We start from the raw sequence: 25,117 nt of genomic DNA, 5'->3' as shown, positions 1-25,117 counted from the left end.
ATGTGACGACGTCCAATGTAGAAACTAGTGCTGCAACCAATGATTATTTTAATTATTGACTCTGGTTACTCTTTTAGTCAAGAAAACATATGGGGGGGGGTTTCTTCTTCTGATCCCCCCAAAAATATTATTTTTTTATGACTGGAAGACAAAAGCAGTACATCCTCATATTTGAGATACTAGAACTTGCTGAGGTTTGGAATTTTTTCTCCATACTTGACTTTAAAAAAATTGGGTGCCAATTTTAATTGAATAATCATTTCAGTTCTAGTAGGAATCACAATGAAATATAGCTTAAATCTTACTCGTAAATGCCTGTAAATTAGGCACAAAAAATATGCATATGTCCAATCGGTCACTTAGTAGCATTTGACACAGTGCAAATGAACACAGATCCTAATAGATTATACAGTTCTCTATTAGTTTACTAAATGATTAAGTTACATCGGTCAGTTATGTCCAACAGAAACTTGTCGAGGGCTTGCGTTGAAGCCCAACAGCCTATGGACATGAACCCTTTCAAAAGCCACTTCAACATCCCCTCAGTGGCAGCTGGAGAGATGAGAGGGGCGAAACAGTTTGTTCCTACACCTGGAGCAACAAGTAATGGTAGACTGAGAGCCACGCCACCCAGGGCTCCCAAAGCATTACCAGCAAACAGACACACAGTCAGGCAACAGGACAGGGACGACAGGCCCAGGCAGCGGGTCAAGAGTGTGAGGGCATCTGCTGAGAGCCAGTCACACAGTCCCAGCAACAGGCAGGAGCCACACAGGAGGATATGTGCCGTGTTGTGGTCCTCGCTGAGCCACAGGAAGTGGAAGGACACCAGCGCTGGAGCCAGAACCTCACCGGCCCACTCTGCTTCTTTCTGGAGGGAGGAGAGGAACGAGCTGGAGGGATGCGAGATGCAAAGTCCTGCAGAGAGTCCAAGCATGAAGAGGCCTATTGAAGGAGCCCTGTGATCCTGCAGAGGGAGTTAAAATGTAGCAGCAGTAATGAAACAGATAATTGATTAACTAATTTCTCGTTAAAGTTACAGAGATGCCAATCCTTAAATATTCAGAACACAACACATACACTTATTTCATACTATAGCTAAATAAATGTGAGAAGTAACAAAGGCTAAAAATATTATTTTCATTATTGAGTTACCTGCAATTTAGTTTATAAAATGTCACAAAAAACCTGAGCCTAAAGTGACATTTTCAAACAGCTTTTCTTCAGTCAACAGTTCAAAACCACCTAAGGATATTTTCATTGTACTATCATTAAGTAATGAGAAAGCAGCAAATCCCAACATTAAAGAAGAATGAACTTAAAAGATGAACTAATCAAATTAATATTTTGATCCATCATCAACATAGTTACTGATTAGTTTTCAGTGAACCGACTAAATTAAATGACTAACTGACTCATGGTATAAGCCCAGCATCTATATTGACACTACAATGAATGATACCTACCTTAAAGAGTTTATAAGAAGAGTACAGTGCTGTGGCAGACAACATAATATTGGAACATGATTTAATCCACTCTGTTGAGATGGACGCCATTAAAAACAATATTGGCAACAGAGAAAGTTGGTTGGCTTCTACTGAATGTGTGAATGAACACAAACTACAACTGTATCATGTACTTGAATGTCGGCGTGTATTTATTATGATCGTCTGACTGCAGAGCTAACTTTGTGCAGGAACAACAGAGGCACGCTTGTTATGATACGTGACACGTACCGGATATGCACTATGCGCAGACTCCATAAGATGCTTTCAAATGCTGCTCGTAAAGATTATATTGAAATACGAGTTGTTTTTCTTTTTTCCTGGTCAAAAGAGAATGAGCAGAACTTGGAAACATGGTTTGATTTCCTTTTCATATTTAAAAAACAAAATCACTAACGAACAGAAACAAATTTTCTCATATTCTGAGACCGGATGTCGTCATTAAGGCAAGAGCGCAATAAAGTTTAAAAAAAATCCTGTCTGTTTCTTTTACTTGTTTTAATTGTCAACAAACCCTCTATTTATGACGTTGATAATGTTCAGTTTTTGTATAAACTTTTTCAGTGTTTCAAATCTATGATCATCATCATCTATGATAATTTTAAATGTGCCATATTGTACTACTATTGAAATGTACTGCAACATACTGACGGATTCATAATCTTGTGTCCATCTCATTATATCAATGAGGTGAAGCTAAATAACAGAACACTCTTTGTATAATGAAATATAGTTCAACAGTAGCCTATCACAAACAGCTCCAAACAGTCTCCAAGATGACCATATAGTTGATTTAATGCCTCTCTGTTTCAACAAAAACTGAACATTATAACCTTCATGAAGTGAGAATTTACTGCAGGGCTGTTGTATTAGACTACAATACTTTACCAACTAATTTATGGCAGCTAATATTGTTAATTCAAATAGTTAAACTGTGTACTTTACAGGAAACTATCTAGCAGACACCACTGCACACATACACAGCAGACAGAGGAGCTTTGTTGTCAGTACTGCTTCGGGCAAATAAGCCAACTCATTACAGATGCATCATGGTGACCCTGGTCTGTTGGGTTTTTTTTTTCACAACGTTGAAGGTGTTGAAAGTATGTGGTGAAGATGATGATGATGACAACAAGTCTATGATTGTATCCAGTGAAGGAGACAGTACGCACAGGGTGGTGAAAAGGACGTTTGCGTTTTCCCGACTGTCCCTGAATGCAGCAACAGTTCGAAAACCATGGCGGCGGAGTGTTTGACAACATGGACCACAATAACAGAGCCGTGGATACGGGACAAATTACAATTAAAACATCCATGTCTGGGTAACATTATCCTATGATAAGCATAACACTACATAGAAATGAACGAAGTAGTTTTGACATCCAAACATGTAGGACTAAAAGCGCGACATTTAAAAAGTTTCGATGCGTAAGCTAACGACGGCTAACAATTTACAGTATCTGTGAACCTGCTGCAAACCTGAAATCACGTTTATCCTTTTTAAACAGGTGATGTCCGCTCACTGAGCCTCCCTGGCACGTACGAGGAGAAGATCAGACATCTGGGAAACGCACTGAATAACTTTGTTCGTCTGAAGTCTCTGGATCTGTCTTGCAATATGCTCATTTCTGTTGAGGTAGGATTTAATTCTGATAAAATGTATCTTTATTTATCTCCCTTGTGACAGATTCAAATTGACACAGCAGTACAGTGGGATGAAAGTAGCAGCTTAGGGTGAAAGTGATAAAAAAAAAAAAAGCAAAATACTCTATAGCTACAGTAAACAATATGTGTAAATGTGCAATATGCAGAAATTCCTGAGATTATGTAAATGTGTACAATGTTCTTGGGATTTACATAGTAAGGATAGCATCAGTCTTTTTTTTAGTGGGAGTGGGAGGTACTGGAAGATGTGGTGTTTTGCAGTCTGATGGCTGATGGTATGAAAGAGCCCCCCAAGCACTTTGAGGCTCATGGCTGGATGAGTATGTGGCTGGACTCAGCTCAGCATAGAGAGGATGAGAACTGTAAATGTGTTTGTGTATCTTCTACATAATTCAACGTGCATTAAACTACTGTAGAGAAAACTACTTTTATTCCACACTATTATTAGACAGAATCATATACGTTCTTTGTCAGCTTGTTTTAAGCTTTTCATTAAACCTGTGTGATGTTTACAATGAGTGAAACAATCAAATCTAAGACTCCATCAAATTGAAATATTCTATTTTGACATTCAGTATCTTAGAAAACTTTAGGAACTACATGCATTTAAGATAAAATTGTTGAAAAATGTCTGAAGAGGTTCTTGTATTGACATCACAGCCCCCCTCAACCCACCCGAACACTCTATTATACGCACACCCCAACAAATACTTTTCAAACTATTGTAATAGGTGTCATTGGCAGAAACAGCCATTGACAGTGAGGCACTGCTTTGATGATAACTGTCACCTAACCTATTGAACATTTTTGGTTCCTTTGTAGGGGGTGCAACACTTGAAAAAGCTGGAGAGGCTAATCCTATATTATAACTGCATACCGTCCCTAAAAGAGGTAAAAGTGCTGTTTGAGCTGCTGGCTTTGAAAGAGCTAGACCTCAGACTCAACCCGTTGGCCAAAAGTTACCCACATTACCGCCCTTATGTGGTGCACGCCATGCCCAATCTACGCAAGCTAGGTAAGATATAGCCATGTCGTCCAGATTGTGCTCATCTCAGATCAGTTTTTAGTATTTACGTGTGTCCTCTGTTGTTTTCAAGACAGCTGTTCAGTTAGAGACACTGAGCGCAAAGCTGCCGTAATGCAGTTCTCATCTGACCTTCCACCTCAACAGAAGAGCTCCTCTCTGAATCAGGCTGTTGACCAAAGGTAAACTGAGTGCCAGATGTTTCACTTAAATGAGTGCATATGTTTAAATATGTCAGCTAAAGAACTGGACTGAATTTTATGTTGTCTTCCCTGCCACATTGTACATAATACTTCAAGATGATCAGTTCTGTCTTTGCTGTTTTGCTTGCGATTTTCAGAAGCAGTGATCAGCGATTGGCTTTAGTCAACCATTTAACCAAGAGGCTTTCTCTCCGGACTGACACTGATGATGTTTTGTTGAACTCTGTTGCAATGGATCATGGAAGTGAAAGTAAAGAAAAAGAAGCAGAGTCACCTGTAACTCACCTGCAGAGAGGTGAGATGTTTAAGTCTAAATTGTTTTTTAAAATTAAAAAATGAAACCACATGAAGTTCTTTTTTTTTTTAAATCTCAAATTCGTTTGCTTTTGTTTTCTGTCCCCGAAACCAAAGAGGAAGAATCAAAAGATTTTACACAACAGCGGAGCTCCACTCCAAAACTGGTAATTAAATGTTTCTGTTGATCAAACAATATCACCAGCGTTGCTGGTTTTATATGTATGATTTGAGAAATCTGCTTTATTTTTTTATTTTGTTTTAATAGGAAAATTCTAAATCCATCCTCAGGTATCCTGCTTCAAAATATGGTATGTTTACAAATGTCTTTGTTTCTCCATGTACAGAAAAGTGTTTTGTTTTGTTTTGTTTTTTTAACTCAATTTTAATTTCAGTTTAATACATAATCATACATACAGAATCACATTCATCATATTATCTGCTGTTTTCTCAAATTAGTTTTCAATACAAAGTAGTACTAATAAGGACATGATGACAATTAGGGCACAACAAAAGGACCAAAGACTGTAACAACAGAAAAGATAAAATGAAATAAAATAAAGTGAAATAAAACAATATTAGACTAATAATATAGATTGAATTCAAAACATATGCAAGGGTTCCTCATTATACTAGTATACCCACGGCAGGGCTCCACCTTTTAGTGCATATGTCTTTTTGGAGTCTCAGGGAGTATTTTATTTTTTCATTTGATATATTTCCTTTATTTTCTTAGTCCACATATTGTATGTTGGAGGGTCAGGTTTTAACCACCTAACTGTAATGCATTTAATTGCTGTTGCTAGTAGTATTTGTAGGAGATATTTTTTTGGCTCTTCCTTCGATGCCTTTTGGTAATAGACCGAGTAAAGCCACTGTTGGGTCCATTGTAATGCTTCTGCTAGATACTTCTTTGAGTGTTTCAAACACTTTTTCCCAGAATATTTCCAGTTTCGGACATAACCAAAATATGTGGGTCTGATTGCCGATGTGTGGGCCGCAATTTCTCCAGCATTTATTTGAATGTGTTGTGCCAAATTTAGCCATAATTTCAGGTGTCCGAAAGAACCTCATGATTACCTTCCATTTAAATTCCCTCCACACATTCGAGCTAGTTACCAGACGTGCTTCAGTACATATTTCTTCCCACATATCCTGTGATATGTTTGAATTAGTCTCAGTTTCCCATCTCTCTTTCATTTGTATTGTATTATTCATATTCATGCCTAAAAATATTTGATAACAATAGCTTATTAATTTCTTATCACAATTCCTTGTTTGTACTTTTATCAATAATTTATCAATTAGCATGGGCTTAACAACTTTGACCCTATCCTTATGTTTTAATAACAAATTTGTGCAAATGATTTAAAGTGCCGGCATCATGGAGTTGATGTAAGTTGGTGAGGCTGTACTTTGACCATTTTCTGAACCCTGTATCTGTTTTAGAGGACACATAACTACTTATAAATCCAATATTTGTGAGTGCTGAGATTGTTTTAGGGTTAGGGTTATGTAAGTGTAAATGTAAGTTTTATTGTCTTCCATATTTTAATGTGATTTTGGTTCATTCACCCATGTTTGAGTGAGCTTCTAAGAATGGTAGGGCCTGTAGAGGTATCTCACATAAACTCTTTTCAATATTAAGCCAGCGTGTGTATGACAGGTCCTGAATCCATATTGTTAACGGTTTTAATTGTGCAGCCCAAAAATAATGTCTCATATTGGTTTGAACCCACCTTTTGCTTTAGATAGTTGTAACATTATTAATATAATTCTTGGTTGTTTTCTTTGCCAGATAAATATTGAGATTAGCTTGTCTAATTTGTCAAAGGTGATTTAGTATTGAAGTATTGACCATCGTTACAAGTCGTTACTAATGTTTTGGATTAGGCATTTGTAATTGACATTATACCGTTTTTCTAATGAAGGTGGTATATGAATGCCTAGATATTTAATGCCATCTATTGGTCATTAAAACTCGCTCAGAAAATGTAATTATATCTGGGATTTTGCCACCTATATCCGTGGCCATTGTTTTGTCCATGTTTATCTTGTAGCCCGAGAAGTATCCATACCTGAAAATGAGGTCCTTTAAGTATGGTATTGTTGTTGCAGGTTTTGTTGGATACAGCAGTACATCATCTGCATACATTGACATTTTGTGCTGTTCTCCATTTATTGTAAACCGTTACTGTCATCCCTAATCAACTGTGCTAGTGGTTCAATACTGATATCAAATAATAGAGGGGATAGTGAGCAGCCTTGTCTACAGCCACGTTCTAAGGTGAAGCGGTCTGAGAGAAATCCGTTCACCTTAACTGCAGATTGTGGATTTGAATATAGTGTTTGTATCCATTTGATGAAGTTCGGGCCAAATTTGAAGCATTTTAAGGTTTGAATTAGGTATTGCCAGGATACCCGATCGAATGCTTTCATGGCGTCTAGGGATAGTAACATTGACTCCTCTTCTTTCGCTTTTGGGTGTGTCAGTCAGAGTGTTTTAAGTACATGTTGGTAGTCTAAAAGGAGCATACTATAGTAGCTGAAGAGGTTGATGAGACTTTGTTGTTGTTATCTCTACACTAGTTAATCATTCCAGCTCTATCTTCAGGTTAAAAAAACAAAACATGACCCATAAATATGCTTCTGTGTAATTGTACTAAAAATCTGTTTCATTTGGTTGCTATAAGCTTTTATAGGAAATCAGAGCAAAGTGTTGGACAAAACAGATAAATGGATTAATTAAAACACATCTGGAGAGGCATAATAAGTGCAAACTAGTACATTGCAATACTACACAAGAAGCCCCCATCCAGCCCAACCCCATCCACAAACAAAACAAACAACACATTTCGTATAATAGTTCAATAAAGATTAGTAAATGACAGTAGCTGTTCCTCATTCAGTGTTTTTTCTTTTCTGTTTTTGACATATGTAAAAGCACCAGTAGGTGGAGACAGAAGCCAATTTGTCTTTATTTGAATCATCAACTCAAGGTGTCTATTGATGGTCAATTAAGCATTGTTTTATGATGTTCTTTGTTAATATTCCAGATAACACTGAGTCCAAAGTGCCATATGTGGAAGAAATGTCTAATAAACAAAGCTCTACCTCATCAAAAGTGACTGAAAGACCAAAAGTGTCCTTTGGCCCTTATGTGGAGAAACACAGAGCTGTGCCTGGAAAACAAAAGCAAAAGGACTTCCCCCAACAAACCAGGCATGAAGCCAAAGGTCATTTTACACCTAATCCTGGTAATGACTGATTTTTTTATGACTTCATAAATAACAAATGTCACTTTGTTGATGTGCTGCTGAATGTGTGTTATCAACATTTTTCACAATCAAGGTCACCGTCATAGTTCTTCATTTATTAATATCCGGCCACCTAGTCCACGTCGTCCTGGTTTGAATCTATCTGACCCCTCCAACCCCATTTTACATCCTCCAAGACTGACCTACTCTAGCTTCAACAAGACAGAAGGGGGATCCCGCCTGCCACAGCATAACGAAAAGAAAAAAAAGGTAGAAAGTTAATTCAATCTTTCAATTATTTGACTTGAATAATTAGGAATAATTTCTTCTGACAACTTGGATGTTTCTCTTCTGACATGAACTTATCTTTGAATCCCCTGTGCAGGGTGGTTATAGGAAACCCCTTGAGATGCTGCTCAACCTTGTCGACAAACACTGGACTGGAGAGAGATCGCTGCATCATAACAACAACTTCCTGTGTGAGTTGGGTTTTGGGGAATGTGGTATCTAATTACAGGAGCCTGAGATTATGAATGTATTCCCATCATTTCTATTTCTGGCTCTAGCACAGGCAGTTCAGATCCTTTCTATGATGGAAACCGATATTTCCATTCGGGAGGCTGAGGTCAAGACCTTAAGACAGGAAGCTGGTGCACTTAGCTTTCGAGCGGCTGCACAAGAGGAAGAGCACAAAACTGAAGTCAGTAATCTCTCCACTCAGCTGGACGAAGCTCGCAGTGCAGTCGTGAGCAAATTCTATAGTAACAACAATATACAATTTAAGATCAGCTTCATAGGATCTCCAGACATTTAAGCATATTGTGTGTCTGTAATCCAACACAGGGCAAACTCAACGAGCAGCTGAGGATCGTCTTGGGGGAGAATGTTGCTCTACAAAAGCAGCTCATCAAGTTAGAACGACAGTATCTCAAGTCTATGATGAAAAGTTCCCCTATTACTCAGATAAAGGGTGAGTGACAATGCCAGTTTGGGACACATATAAGTGAATATTTAGCTGTTTTCCCCCCATAACATGCCATGCTTTGTTCTTGTGCATCCATAGAGGCTCAGACAGAAGTGGAGGAACTAAGGAAAGAGATCGAGGGGCTGAAGGAGAAAGTGCAAGAGACTGATAAAGTCAGGGATTTGTCAAGTATGCTGCAAGAGAGCCACAGGTAAGAGGATGCCCCCATCTAAGCGTTGGCACTTGGTTTATCTGTAACTTTACGCTCTCAACAGTGATTTAATCTAACATCTAAATCAGCTCGGTTGTGATTATTTGTGCCTTTGTACATTCCGCAGGTCCCTTGTGGCCACCAATGAGTGTTTGCTAGCTGAACTAAAGGGAAGTGGGGAACACTGAAGAAAATTCACACCACAGTGGTTACATCAAAGCAAGACTGAGTCGAGCATCATTTAAAAAGTGCAGACACTGTACGAGCTCCAGCAGCCACAGACCGTTTTCAATTAATTTGTACTTTATTTATATCGGTGCAGTGTACATTTAATTTGTGTATGTATTAAGTTCCCAGCCCTTTTGATAAACGTAGTGTTCATTATTTCCAAAATATAATATGCATAGGCCGTGTTTACTTGATGTAAACAGTGCTGGGGGAGAGGCAATTCATTCAAGAAAGTTTGTATATAAGTGTGTGACAGGGCTGTTATGTTAACAAATGATTTTGGGGGGAAAATGTTGGTGAGATCATAATGTATTTCCTGGATCAGTGGCAAGATTGTGTCTCTTTGCCCCCCCCTCTCCTCGTTTTTTTAGGTCAGTTATGTCTCCATCTGCTTTGTATGCTGCAGTGGAATGAATGCATCTAGATTCCAGCTGCACTGTGACTTTATTTATACTTCGGCCTTAGGGCTGGAGAGCCACATATACACACACACACACACGCAGACACTAATGCAAGAGCAGGGTAAATCAGGTTAGGATGTGGATGCTACATGCAGTAAACTGAATGCAGTTTTTTTTTTTTTATGTAAATGTTACACATCACTGGTTGGTGTGACTGGTGGAAAGTTTCATGATACTCCTGAACAAGCCATAAGAATATAAAGCATAAAGTTTTGACTGACACCCTATAACCCAGTCAGCAGAGGTTCTGGGGTGTTTTTTTATTTTCAATAAAGCACTACAAATCATGAACACACATTAAGAGGTCTAAAGAACAAGAACAAAAACACACTGCATGCACTGGGCCACAATAGCACATTAAAAGTTATTTCAAAGAAGGGAAAAAAAGGACAATATTGTTCCTCCATTAAAGGTGCAGAGTATTTGGCATTAAGCACAGAAAACCGATGATACTCAGGCTACTGCAGAAGACAAAAAACTAACACACTGATAGCTGCTGGTTTTGTGCTTGATGCATGATTCTTCATCAGCTGAGGCTACAGGTGGTGTGAAAGAAACACTATCACAATGTTGGAAAAATATTTTACAAAAGTATATTACTAGTTTGCAATTATCGCTTTATCTCTTACAGTATTTAAGGATAGAATAGTAAGCCCCTGCTTTTTTCAGTTAAATGTGTGCCTTGGATGACAGTACCACACATTAAAGGTACTCGTGATCAACAAATATAACATTAGAAAGTAGCTGACTTTGCACATGTACAAGTTGATACATATTGATTTCAAGCAAAACAAGATTTTACCATGATCCCACAATTTAATTACTTAATTTTTTTTTAAATTTTTAAATTTTTAAGCAAGAAAATATGAAGTCTGTCCAGTAGTCTGTCCTCACAGCAGGCATGGCAGTTCCAATATCATACAACAAACTCTGACTATCATTTATATGCTTCTGAATCAAATGCAGTATATATAACATGCACAAAGTACAGCAATACAGGAAAAATAAAAAAACATGAAGCCAGTGTCATAAATTAAGCCATATGGCTAAAACTTTTATCATATACACAATCTTACCACAAATATATTAGAACTACTGTATATGAATCTGATGAGGAAATACAATTTGAAGTAGAATGTTAAAGATACAATCTTGTACAACTCAGCTCATATGCTGTGGTTAGAGCTTCCTTCTTCAGCTGAAGTCACCAATTGTGAAATGCATGTTATTAAAATGGTAGACACAATAGGGTCTGAATAATGACAGTGTAAGAGAAAATAAAGAAATCATATTTAAAAAATTTAGTTTGAGTTACAAGAAGACCCATTTCAGTAATTTGCATGTTTTTTATGCTTAACACCTTTACAAAACCCAGAAGATATGGCATAAGTTAAAAAAAAAAGACACAATTATCTAAATTGTATCTTTGCAAAAAAAAGAGGAAATTGACAAAGACATATATCCTACAATATATAATATATAACAATATCCTATTCTTGGTTTGAGCTGAAGGCAAATTATTCAAATGACAGTGTGAGCTATAAAGTAAATCAACAGCAGATTTTGTAAAGACATACAGTTAAAAAATTGGGATGGCAGACAATCAACACTGAAGATGGAATTAACTATTTTAATAATACAAAAGAAAAAAAAGACTAATAATATCTGTCAGAAATGTGTGCCAATTATTATTTGAACTTTGCTAAAACAAATTAAAAACACATTTATTTGCCTAAATATGGGACTGGAAAATTTTCCATTAAAAGTGCAATGTTGTTAATTCATCAAACTGTTGTCTCACTTCTGTTTTTCTCGGCATGTTGTTCATTGTGCTCAATAAATAATATAAGGCCCTATCATAACAACAAAGCTTCAGTATTCATAGCATAGCAGTTTCTCTCATTTGTTCTCTTTCAGTGTTTGGCAGTAGCTTGCTATCAGACAGGAATGTACCAGCTGGTGATGACTTTGTAAAAATACATGTAAACAGTTTTCCAGTTCTTACACTTCACAAAGAGAGGAACTCAAAAATATCACTCTCTCACACACGCACACACAAAATAGATGGGTGGGAAAATGTATGAAAACCTATTCTTTTGTGCTTTCTTTGAGTACTCCTTTATTAGAAAATTATCCTAGTAGTTGATCAAATGTTTATTTCCTCATCTTCTCCCTCACATGGGTTTGGCATCAGTTGGTTTAGTGACTTTCTTTTCGTAGGACCCTTGATGTTTGTATCCCGAGACGTAGCCAGAAGTGTCAACTATGTCTACTCGTCCTGCCTTACCCTTCCCACGGCCGGTGGGGTCAAAACGCTCCTTGTGTGAGCCTGTAAACTTGCTGGTGTCTGTGAGACGGCTCACTGTTGGGGAAGCCACGGCTCTCTGTGAGGAAGATTGCAAAATATTTCAGTGTATTTGGCAAATGTTGCTCAAGTAAACATGGTGCGATTCTTAATGAAGTCTTACTGTGACTCCAGCAATGACAGGTGTCTTCCCCTCGATCAGCTTGAAGACCTCAGCCTCAGCATCTTCTGTGGTCTTTTCTTTATATTTCTTTCTGGCGAGTTCTCCGAGGGCAACCTTGAACTCGTCAAATGTGATGGTGCGAGAGGATTTCTTCCTGAAATGCAAGTGGAAAAGGAGCTTAAGTGTGGGATAACACTTGTCGCAGTAAAGCACATAAAAGCCCACAAAAGGAGTATCTGCACACATGAATCTCCAGGGACAAAAAAAAGGTATATTTAGGCCTGCTTTATCAGCAGGTTTTTCATCTTTTCGGTGTAGTTGGAAATTTTAAAAACGAGAGCTGCCAGTAGTGTACACAAAGCCATGTGTGATCACTTCAACATAGCAGATGTAAGACTCAGCATGGAGATGGTATCCCACTGAGATAAACAGTGAGGAAAACTTTCACTGTTTGGATCTCGTCTCCCAGTGTGTATCAATACTTCACTGTCGTCTGAGCAACTCCACAGACCTACACGTACAGCTGTAGCCTGTATATGTGACTGTCTCTTCACATCATGTATCATATTGTGTTCGGTTGGATATTGTATGACAGTTTCCCAGCACCAGTACTCAGGACCCAGAGCCCTGACGTTTTACATTCCAACTAACGAACAGGGACATTTAGACCTGCTGAATCCAACTAAGTACTGTGAAGACACCGTATTCTCATTCGTAAGATCAAATTGTTGTAACTCCTGGTAATACTGTACCACAGATCATCATCATCAATCATTCTCCATCTGGTAGAGCTCCAGTTGTTTAACTGGCCCTTTGCCCGTTTCACTTCCATGTTGAAAGTGCATAGTAACACAAACACAAACAGCCATCGCTGTGGTGATAAAGCACCTAAACAACAGCCTATAAAGCCTGCAGTCTCCCCAGGCAACCTGCTGTCATAGCAACAAGCTAGAGTAAACAGGGGCGTTTGGGTTTATTAATAATTTGACTCATCTAGTGACCAGTTTTGTTTGGGCGATCCATCAATGTTAAACATTTGAGAGCCCTGTTCAAGCTGCCACTTCTGTCCAAGGAAGATGACTCTGTGTCCTCTGCAGAGCTCCCCATACTGACCTATTAAATTCCCATAAGTATACAAATGGTTCAGCTGTGTAAATAAACAGCAAATCAGCATCTAAGGAAGCTATGATAAGGTTAAAGAAAACAAAGGTTGGAGAGCAAGGCTAACTTTAGCTTGGAAAACTGTGGTAGCTGACCTGCTCTTTATTTACATAGTTCAACCATCTAGACTGCCTCAGATAATGTTCAGTGATGAGGATATATAACCAAACCCTGGAAAATAAAGGGCACGCCAGTAATTATGTGTATGCCAGATTTCTACCTCATCTATAGTTTATGTTGTGGTGGCTCCAAGCAGGCAAATGGCATAATGTGGTGCAGCATACATCTGTAATAAGAACTCATTCAGCCATACTGTGATTAGCCAGTGCTCATTAAGATGTTTAATTTCTCGTGTGCAAGCAAAGCGCTTTGACACTGATTAAAAGGAAAGTTGAGATCTGCATATCTGGCATGGCAGCTCAGTCACGCCTGGAGTCAGAGAGTACATGAAAATGAGCCCCTCCCCCAGCCTGTACCTCTTTTTATCCTGTGCTTGGCTCTGAAGTGTACACACACACCACATGCTTTGTTCAGATTGTACTGTACAATCCACCTCAATGCACTGCAGAACTACAAAATGCATGCTGGACTGTCCGGGACTTTGACCAGAACCTGTAGGTCTCAGACGACAGAGCCCGTAAATTCACATACCAAGGACACATCCAAGGAGTTTATGTATGACATTGTACAGATTTACCACCAAATGTATATGTATATGTAAATGTATATTTTTTCTTTAAACTTCAACATATTGTTTGCACATTTCTAAATATAGCCATGCTTAAATCCCACAGTCAGCTTTAAGTTGATGCAGAAATTCTCCATCTAGTCTTGCCAAGAAAAAATTTTCAGCATAAAACATAAACACCCATTGCCATTTGTGAAGGTGTTGATGTGGGTGATTCAGAAGTCCAGAAAAACAAGATACTTCTTTTCCTTTAAAAATGTAAGAAAACAAAGGAATGCCCATGATGGCCATTATCTTTCGGCAGAGCATTCATCGTTAATTGCAGTACAGTATGATTGCCAATCATGTAGATTCAGTTTTATGAGTCACAAGATCTTCTGTAAGTGGAAGGATATGCATGATCCTTTTTGGAGGACTGGCTTTGCATGATAAAGCTTAATATTTTAAAGATGCATAATGAATAAAGCTCTTCAAGTGATGCCACACATATGGCCTGTGGCAATAACTGAGGGCTGAATCCTACCACAGCCGTCCTGTGTGTCTCTTGAAACGTGAGTTTTTGAGGTTTTTAATTAAGGAAAAGGACACCACCAAATCCATCTCCAAGTAATTACTTTAAGATACCTTCTGTGCATGTTCATACTTGGTAAACAAGTACTAAATGAGAAACAAAACATATTTATAGTATTTTGTGTTGGTATTGATTTGAAACCTCAGTCATTAAGTCCCAGCTTTGTGAATATATACATTTTTGGTGCTGCAACTCTTCTCCAACTAAAATAATACATTTTTACTGGATTTTTTTACAGAAAAATAACATAATATTTTTCGATATAATCTCATATGTATAAGTGTGTACACAAAATGACTGAGATTGAGCATTACATGGTCACACACCAGCAGAAAATGGAAAATCCACTAAATCAATGTGAGACCTTTTTCATGACTGTCCACTCCTGACATGATGCTGAGTGGCTTCCTACCATACTCTTCTATCCTGGTGCTATGTAGCAGACTAATCTTTATTCACATCATTCAACCAGGACATAAATAAGTGCAAAGCTGCTTTGTGTATGAGTGGAGATCTCAAAAACAGCCATGCGCAGATGCACATTGTAAAAGCTCTGCCTTTTTATATCACATAATAATTACCTGCACTCATCCGTCAAGTTGTTATACTGCACATTCACTATTCACTTGTAGCATTGGGAATAGCTGTATAAATAAGAAGTTTTTCTTCTTTGGTGGAATGATATTGAGGTCATGGATTATTATTAGACTCTCTTTCATGTAAATCAAGCAGTGAGGTATGAATCAATCCAGCCTGTGGGAATACAGGATGATCCATGCTGGCCTTTTGCTTCGGCTTCTGTTTCTGATGGACAGCTTCAGCTGAGACAACTTAATATAACAAAGAATCGCATGTTCAACACTATTGCCAGAAAACATGAAATTCTGTAACTACAAAGTGTCTCTGAGACATTATAGTTAGTTATAGTAATAGTTATTTTACACGTATGCATAATAGATTGCATCAATGATTCAATTCTGTGGACTTTAATGAAACAGTAAGAAACAGGTGACCCCTTAATTCTTACAATATGACTCTGAGACAGTCTTTATGGGTGGTGAGTCAGTGTATATAAAGGTTTGTGCCTGTTTTACCTGACTTTGTGCTGAAGACAGTGTTGTTGATTTAACTCTATGGATGCTAATGAAACAAAAACAGCTGTCAGTGCTCTTTTCTACAGTTCCTACAGAACCAATTTACATCTCCACTTTTGTGTTCTTGCAACCACAAAGCTACTATGTTTGAGACTTTAGTGTCCCTTTGGGCATGCAGATCCAAGTGACTAAGCCTGTAGTCATCTCTGCTGCTGCAACAGTAATGTAATGCTATGCAGTAAAAGAACACAATCTTGTAGTAACATGCCTGTGGTGAGCTCCACAGATCAAGAGTAATATATAAACATCATAATTAATCTTGGCTTAACTGATTCAGATGTTGGCAACTTTAATAAGGGCTACTAAAAACATATTTTTGGACAATAGAAGGTCAAACCATTTCACAATATGTATCTTTTAGTGCTGAATAAGGTTAATGTTTTTCTTACTTGACTTTGCTGAAGACGATGTCGACATCAGTGAGGGTGATGTTCTTGCCATCAATCACAGTGCAGTCCTTGCAGAGTTTGGACCAGTTCTTGCCGTGCAAATCCTTGCCGGTAGCACGTGTGTCACCATGGATGGCGAATCGCCGAAATGCCTCTTCCAAAGCAGTCAACTCCACTGGTGTGGATGACCCCATACCTCCTTCACTGGTCCCATTAGAATCAGATGAAAGCCTTTTGGATGCCCTGTCTTTAGAGTGTTCACTGTGTGGCCGTAAAGGGGCCGAACTCATGTTAGAGTGCTTGGCTGTCTGGACTTTAAAGTCATCTATGTTGTCTCTGAGAGGGAAAAAATACAACATCATCTGACCATCAGTGCAACATAATAGGTAAACAAATCCCTCCATTAATACACATAACTGAATGGTTAAAATACATCAAGACTGTTATATAAATTATATAAGTAATAACTGGCTGCAGATCAAGGAGAAACACTGAATCATTTCTAACCATATTCTCCAGGAAAAGCTTATGGAATTAATCAAAAATGACAAGAAAAAACAGACATCTATTCTGCCTGTACACTGAGGAGGAAGAGGAGGATTTTTGGCACAGATACATCTCATCTAACCCTGATCTGCAAGCCCTGTGACAGACAAACTCTTCAGCACAAAGACAACAATGCGTCATGCCTTAAGGTCAAGACACAGCTTGCTAATATGTCTATAGCTGTCCCTTTTTGTAAAGTTATTCTGTTACAGGCAGGATTAGACTCTCCAGAGGTGTGTTTCTGTGCAGAGGCTGCATGTGAATGGGCAGATGTCTTACATGTTATGGCAAGGAGGCGAAGGCTATAAATAGATCTCTGTGGAACTCAAAAGGCCCACAAATCAAGAACCAACGGAGCAGATGGTATATTTGAACGAACACGCAAAGTGAAGTGAAATCTCATATAGATGTCTTCCAAAACTTACTTCTGGTCTGCCATACTTGAGCAGGAATTTGGTTCCCTCTGTGCAGTGCTCAGATTAGCTGACTTTTGTTTCCTCTTTGTGCTGTGGAAAAGATGAGAATGTACATATGAACATATGTGAGTGCAACAGGTTGAAAGATGGAGAAAAGCATGAAATTAAAGAAAATAACACATGATTGTTCTTTACACTGAATGTACAATATTCCACTTGTCTTCACTGTTTAAGCATCCAAAATAAGCACAACTGCTGATGACTTTATGTCTAATATAGTCTGACACACAGACGGAGATACATCTAAGAGAAACCTGTCAGATTAGAGTGAACAATAATCACAATTTCAAAAGGAACCAGGTCAAAATCCTCTTTATTAAGCCCAAATTACTTCCAGACCACTATTATATGTTAGCTTTTGTTGCTGAGCAACAACTTCACCTCTCTGTCTTGTATGATGATTTCATTCAGACAAACTACAGGGATTCCTCTCTAAACACATCATCATCCTGATTTGTGTCTCCAAATACAGAGCAGCAGTATTTCACCTCCTCAACTCAGCTTCACATTCGAATCACAGCTGTAGAGCTCACTGCAGTCCTTACTCAAGATGCAGGAAAATGTACTGCCATGAAAAATGGTTGAAAACAGAAAAACAAGCTACTTACATTAAGACAATGTATACATGGATTATATTTGTAGGAAAAGACAGTTCTGTGCTTACCTTTCAGCTGTTCCCATAATTAACTCAGCATCCTTAAAGGACGTGTGTTGCCGTGGCAAAATACACCCTAACAAAGTCTCTAAAACAATTTGCCAATAGTTGTACACACATACAATCAAATGCAAACTGGAGAGAGATGCTGTGTCCCACGGACTAAAGCGTCAGCTCCAACTAGTAAAGCTAGTCCCCCGTTGTTTGCCAATAAAGTTTTTTCACTCACCCCCAGTGGTGCCGTGTAAAGTGAAGGGTTTTGTTTCCACGACCTTGTGGCCAACAATCACAAATGTGACAGTACAGTCAACAATTAAATGGGTACAAAGGTCCCAAGACTGACACAGCATAAAGCCATTATAATCAGTATGTCGATTCTTAGGGAAAAAAGAAGAGATTATTAATGTCTATGAATAATGGCATTCAGAGCTATGAACACTGGGAAGCCATTGTCCAACGCAAGTGCCTCCTCTGTCTGACCCATGCCCATTTCTTCACACATACACACATGGTGACATCGCACACTATCACTATTGATGGCAGGGGATTTGTAGTCATATGTCATCGAGGACTCAGGCAGAGACAAGAGATTGAGTTATTGAGGTTGTTGAAGCCCCCATCTTTTATCTATACCTACTATAGCTATAAGCAATAAATTACAGTTGAATGAGGTATTCACATCTCTCCATGACAGAGTTTAGTTAATGACTGAAAATCAAAAATCCATTTGCAGCGATGAAAGACTCAGAAAGGTCAGGTCGCAAATCCACACTGGTACACTGTACAAATGAAAGAAATGCAAATTTTCAGACTCAGAAGTTATTTAAGCTTTTATTTTAAACACTAATCAACTATAACCAGGACATACTTTTAAAAAATGTATTCCAATTAAACCACATTTTTGGCTGAATGATCCAATATCAATTCTCTGAATCAACTTTATATTTGGGCCTTTTCTCAGTGCATAATGAAACATTTCCACTAAATTTCATGGGTATACTTTATTATACAGTATACTTTGTTATTAATGGTACACTTTTATTTTCGCAAATTTTGGTCCACGCTTTTATACTGGTAAAATGTATGTTCCCTTTGAACTTATGATTTTCAGAAATCGTTCACTCAAAAGAAAACAATAGTGTTAGTTAATTATGGAATACGAAAAGATGAGAAGCTCTTCTATATTAATTAAGTATTAGTGTTCATCTGATGTAATTTAATCTTCAAGAAACTAATCCCCTTGAATTGAACTGAGTATAGATAGAAACATTGAATTAAATCAGATGATCAGAGCCATACCTAATCTGTTCATAAATATTACATGACTAATCAATTAATAATTTATTATTGGTCTTCGAATCACTTATTTTATCCAACCAACAGTCTAGAACAAAAGAGATTCAATTTATGTGCCCTGGCGATCAAGTGGTTACCATGCATGCTACATAATCGCAGCGTTCCTGGTTCGAATCCGGCCAGGAACATATGCTGCAGGTCATTCCCCTCTCTCTCTCTGTTTCCTGTCGGCCTCTCTGCCAGCTACTATCCAATAAAGGCAAAAAGCCCTAAATAAATCTTTAAAAAAATCTACAATGATATAAAACAGAGAAAAGCACTAAATTATCATATTTGAGAAGGTTGAACCAAATAATGTTTGACATGTTTGTTTGATTACCAACTTAAACGATTAACAGATTATCAACATTATTGGCAATTGATTTTCTGTTGATGAACTAATTGATTAATCAACAAATCATTTCATCTCTAATCACATTGCACTCCATACATATTCTGATACATCTTTGGATTTTTCATCAAGTAGTCCAAACAAGTTTACCTTCACAGCACATAAGGGAGCTACATATTAATAATCAATACAATAATGAGGTAACGCTAATAACGTCAGTCATTGCAATTAATAAACTACACCACAAATAAAAACAGTTTTTATGTAATGTGGGTTTTGTTGCTCTTGGCTTCCTTTACTGCCCACACTGAGTTTCCATCATTAACTTTACTCTCAGTGCCCATCCCCACCTTTTCATACAGTAGCTCCTCGCTGTGTGTTTTCCTTTGTGTCTCAGTGACAGCGGCAAAATCAGTGTGAGACAAAGGCATCTTTTCACTCTCCTCCAATTTATAGTCAGTAGTTTCAAGTGCCTAAGTCCTCAGTACAACAAGCCTCCTCAAACCACATTATGTCCAATGCATGAGAAAGGTCATTAATACTCGACTGAGCTCAGTGGCCTGAACACACACAATGAGATGAAAGGAAATGTGCTGCTCTGTCAGTGCTTTAGATTATAGTCAGTAAAGACAGTAGAGAGTAGAGAACCACTTACAGTAGCCCACATACTGGTATGGTGGCTGCAATATTGTAAGATTAAACACTCAGTTGCTCTTAAATTTAAAGGACTGATTTTAATTATGGACAAATACCGACATCATCATCTCAGTTTTTTCCTGCGTCTTTTTTTCTGCCCCAATTTGCCACATACAAATGAGAAGCCATTTGTTTAAGGGCAGATCTCCAGAGACAAATCTGTGACTAGATGACAGCATGCTTACATACACTCCCCTTCTGGCAATACACTGCACAGATGAGTGCTTAAACCATAAATTGACCCATTTTGAACTGCATCTATTCATAGCAACAATACGCTGCCATGGCTGGAACATTCTATTCATTCTCTAGGGAGGAGATCAGCCAGTGGACGACATGCAGACTATGACACCAAAAACACATTTTTTGTGTTTAACTGTCAGTTTAGCGGACACAAAATGATGACGTCGTCAGAGTGATTTGACATGTGTATATGTGTTTGTGTGTGTGTGAAAGAGAGAGAGAAGGAGAGGCAAGTGTTTAGTTGCAGCCTACTCGTCCATCATGCCATCATGGTGAGTGAGCATGCAGAGATCCCATCTGCTTTCTATCTAGATCAGTATCCTTTCCAGGCAGCTGCTCTGGAATGCAACCGTGTCAGTCAGTCATAAAACAGAGACCATCATCACTACAGTAAACCCCCCCAAGCCTTTTCAGGACTGATCTCAACCTAATAAAATACACCATGCCAGTCTGCCAGCTTTCAGTCAGACAACATATACTAATGAATGGGACTAGCAAAGCAGAATGATGTCAACTGATGTTGCATCATCTGTAAAGCATAAAGCTGACGATATTCAAAAATGTTCTTTCTGTCTGTGGCAAAAAGTTTATTACTATCACAAAATCACATGAAAAGATTGAAACCAAAGTCAAAGTCCTTTATTATGATGAACATGAGCACTGTAGTTTTAGTCAACCTTCCCTAAACCATCCCTGTGCTGTAAAACTTCACAACAAACCACATTTTTACTAATACACAGCTGAAAATAGCATGAAACAAATGCTCTATTTGCTCCTGTTGAGTAAAGTTCTCTAAAAACTACAGTGTGCAGGTGTTGTACAACATTACTCAGCTATGATTTCTAATGAAAATATGTTTGTGATCTTTAAAGATTAGGGAAGTCAACAAATATTGAGAGATGGGCTACTGGTTTGGGTCTTTTCATGGGATTTGTTGACAGTGTTACAAATATAGCAGCAGCCACCAGCCCTATATAGTTCATCTCACCTGTATTTCAGGATTTTACCACCTGACACAACTAGAAACAACCTTTTAACCATTTCTCAGTTTAGCCACAGTTAGGCCCCCTCCCTCACTTTCCCCCTAAAGAGATGAGGAGAGAGGAGGGTATGACATCAACACGCTGCAGCCTGAGGACTGAGGTCACTACCACACACTGTCTCTGTCAGTCCTCACCTCCCTAAACCCTTGAACTACTCTGTGAATCATCGATCTTGGCAAGCATTGTGCTGTAGAAAAACAAGACGTTCAAAACAAGCTACAGCAGTTATTGTTGGCAGCAACAGCAAGCCAAATAGAGGTATAAGGCAGTGTAAAAAAAAGCCCAGGGGTCCTTATGCAACCCCACATTTGAGAGGAATAATATGATGCCAAAGACAGCAGACGTGTCCCTGACATGGCTCAGATGGAGAAAGGCCTGTTGACCCAACAGTAAATTAGCTCAGAATAGAGTACAGAGAAGATATATTAAAAAGCCAGACACTGTTGTATTATGTCTTATTTCATTCAATTAAAAACGAATATGAAATGATTTGTAATATCATATGGACATATATATAATGTCTGTCATGTTGCAGCAATTTTCCATCCAAGCAGCCACAAATGCTGAAATACACTGGCAACTATATCTTAATGTAAAGGACAACATGAATAAAAAGATCTAGTAAAAAAAAATGCTGTTGGACTTCAACACTTCATTTTGCCTACAAGCAATCCTTTTAAATTTGTATACCTGACCTGAATTTGACTCATCACAAACAAAATAGGGTCATTTACACGCTGAGGTTAATTGTTTATGACGGAACCCAAAGGCTCTCGGACCAGTGCGATGAAACCCAGAACAGAGAAATCTGGGACAAACTCAGTGACTGTCTTCTCATGCATACTTAATTCAACCTATGGCGAGAACACAGCAACATAGCCAGTCACTGAGAACAAATAAACATATTACTTCCCTTATGACTGAGGTACATTGTCTCTGAATAGCACCACTCACATCATAATGCATTAATCACCAAAGCCAATATGTTCACATTATTAATTTGCAACATACCAATCATCACCTCTCAGTAATGGGATATATCATACTTATTTCTATTTCTGTCTGAATTATAATATTTGTGTTCCATTCATGCATATGGCTCTTACTACTCTTTTGTAATCGATTTAGAGCTCAATTTAGCGAATATCAGGAAGCCAATAAAAGAGGGCATAATTCCTTTTTTCATGCATCATTATGTAACTGCCTACACTTAACCAAACAGCTTGGTGCACAGGCTGCAGCCACAGGCCAAATGTCATTCATTCTGACCAATAATAATGGTTATTGGGGAACATTTCACTCTGTCTCTCATCGAGCCTGCGTTTAAAAGACAAACAGAGGAGGAAAAGCTCATGTTTATGTTACTGGAGATGGCTGCAGCTGCTGGTTACACCAGTGTGTCTGAGTGAGTCTCTAGAGCGAAATATGTTACATAAACTTGCAAATGCCAGATTCACACAGACTCCACGTGACCCGTTTGTTATTGTCACCCCCTAACGCATGTCTGTCAATGCAAAACATTACAGTACAGGTTTATAAACCCTTGAAATTTCACTCAAGTCTGCGCAAAGCATGCTGCCACATGTCCTAACAGCTTCAAAGACACCTTATGTTGCAAATTCAGTATTGAGGAAGCATACAAAGGCATGAAAACAAAACAAACATAGCACTTACAGGTATCAGCTGAAATGTGTAGGCTGTGATATCACCGAATTCTTCATTTGACATTTCATGAAACCATGCAGGTCTGCCATGAGCCCCAACAATCAATAACTATATCCTGATGAGTCGGACAATGATGCCAATATTAGTTTTAATTACCTGGTGATGTAATCCTCCACCTCCTTGTCAATTTCACAAAACCATAATTACGCCTTGCGCAGCCTCAAAGTTTCTGTCCTCCCCGCTGCTTGGGCTCAGGTCTGGCCGATGGCTCGCTCCCTTCGTGATGCTGAAGAGAAACCAGCCCGCTGATTGGCTGCAGCAGGACACGACGAGCTGTTTTCTTCTCGCTTCGCTGTTGTGGGCTGGTGATGGCGCCTCGGTGCTCATTGGACTGCTGATAAACAAGCAGTTTGACCTCGAAGCATCTTTTGGTGCGTTGACAGGCAGAGAGTGAATATACAGTGTAAGCAGAATGGGTTTTATATGGAGAATCATTACAGCTTACTGCTCACAGGGTTCCCTCATAATTAGTCTCTATATCACATTTCTGAACCGCAGATCTATTTTCCATTAATAAATACACCATCATTCATTAATAAATGGATGATTAATCATTATTGAAGCTTGTGGAGAGAGTTATTTTATCTAAAACAGCCATCTTAAGCTCAATGAATATTGAATATGAATAACAGTTTTGAAATATTATTTTTGAATAAATCAGGGTCAAATTGAACCCAGAATACTCCCTACAGTCTGTATAAAAAGTGTATCAGCTGCACGAGAATGAAAAAAAGTTGTAAAATATTTCAATTTTTGTATATTCTGAGTCACTTTGGGAAGGGTCATAAGATTTCAAGCTGAAAGAATAGTATTCAAAGTGTAGTCACTCAAACGTAAAAAGTATGGCTGAAAGGTATGTAAGAGTTAATAAACAACCACTGTAAAGTCCTCTGCGATTATGACCCATAGGAAGGAAATGCATCAGAGGCCAATGGTCAAATACAGTTGCAATAAAAAAAATGAGTATTTCTAAACTGAGTGCACTCTGATCCTGGTATTGCTCTGGCTCGATTCCCTGATGGTTCTGGCTAAAGGAAATATCATGGCAGGAAATTCTCAAAACAAATATAATAGTTAATAGTTTTAATATATTATTGATAGTCCTCTAGAAAAGGATGTATATCTTCCACTGGCTGCCATATAACGTGACTCCTATGATGTCCAGCTCTCTAATGTGTTACACAACCAGGACTATCCTAATGGATGGGCATTATGTAACATCTAGCTTTGATGTAGCACAAGTGGTACCAGACTCCCAGATACACAATTCAAAGAAAGTGGTAAGTCATTAAAACATGCCTGCCTGAGAGCTTAAGAAAAGGCTCAGAATAGTGATACAAGTGCACCATAATGAAAGCAGCCTGGACTGAGTGTAATCGTTTGGTGACATAATCTCAAGCTGCATCAATTGCGCCACTGTGTGGTTAATATGTTACAGTTGGGGGGGGGAAATGGAACAGACATGGTGCATTAGTTCACTGTATTGCTTGCCAAATTTGTGAAATCAGCATTGGCCATAAAAGCAGGCACTGCACATAAAAAGAAACACAATAGCTTAGTCTGAACTTGTTCAGAATGCACAGAAAATGTGCTTCAGGATAAAGTTGTTTCTTGATGTCTATCAAACTTGTGGTATCCAGTCTACATCAACCATCATCAATATACTTGGAATATCTTTTTATAGTTCACCACAGCTGCAAATCTCTCATCATCTGAAGTAATAACTGAGCTCCAGCACTGACAACAGGTCTCTTTATCTAACTCAGGCTTCCAGCTTTTTATGTTTTTCACAGACGTGTCCTC

At 38.3% G+C, this 25,117-nt stretch overlaps 3 protein-coding genes across 3 annotated transcripts; 1 reads left to right on the top strand and 2 right to left on the bottom strand.

Annotated features, from left to right (window-relative positions):
• Nucleotides 1–207: 207 nt before the first annotated feature.
• On the bottom strand, nt 208–1,656 carry LOC133983809 (uncharacterized). The gene is made up of 2 exons (XM_062423005.1): nt 1,467–1,656; nt 208–967 (listed from the first exon to the last, which is right to left on the bottom strand). Exons 1-2 carry the CDS (start codon nt 1,554–1,556, stop codon nt 428–430), a joined length of 630 nt encoding a protein of 209 aa, XP_062278989.1. The 5' UTR covers nt 1,557–1,656; the 3' UTR covers nt 208–427.
• A 1,053-nt stretch (nt 1,657–2,709) lies between these two features.
• On the top strand, nt 2,710–9,689 carry cep72 (centrosomal protein 72). The gene is made up of 14 exons (XM_062423030.1): nt 2,710–2,827; nt 3,014–3,141; nt 3,993–4,185; nt 4,268–4,376; nt 4,535–4,669; nt 4,780–4,858; nt 4,960–5,002; nt 7,748–7,948; nt 8,043–8,218; nt 8,334–8,427; nt 8,515–8,693; nt 8,792–8,918; nt 9,012–9,123; nt 9,251–9,689. Exons 1-14 carry the CDS (start codon nt 2,743–2,745, stop codon nt 9,309–9,311), a joined length of 1,722 nt encoding a protein of 573 aa, XP_062279014.1. The 5' UTR covers nt 2,710–2,742; the 3' UTR covers nt 9,312–9,689.
• A 333-nt stretch (nt 9,690–10,022) lies between these two features.
• LOC133983827 (tubulin polymerization-promoting protein) lies at nt 10,023–23,514 on the bottom strand. Its single transcript, XM_062423032.1, has 5 exons — nt 23,411–23,514; nt 17,215–17,295; nt 16,244–16,579; nt 12,281–12,434; nt 10,023–12,196 (listed from the first exon to the last, which is right to left on the bottom strand). Exons 2-5 carry the CDS (start codon nt 17,226–17,228, stop codon nt 11,987–11,989), a joined length of 714 nt encoding a protein of 237 aa, XP_062279016.1. The 5' UTR covers nt 17,229–17,295; nt 23,411–23,514; the 3' UTR covers nt 10,023–11,986.
• Between the last annotated feature and the right edge of the window lie 1,603 nt (nt 23,515–25,117).

Source organism: Scomber scombrus, chromosome 7, assembly GCF_963691925.1.
Source record: "Scomber scombrus chromosome 7, fScoSco1.1, whole genome shotgun sequence".
NCBI classification, from domain to species: Eukaryota; Metazoa; Chordata; class Actinopteri; order Scombriformes; family Scombridae; genus Scomber; species Scomber scombrus.
The sequence above is the reverse complement of the archived record's forward strand: the minus strand, read 5'-3'. Positions and strand labels throughout refer to the sequence as shown.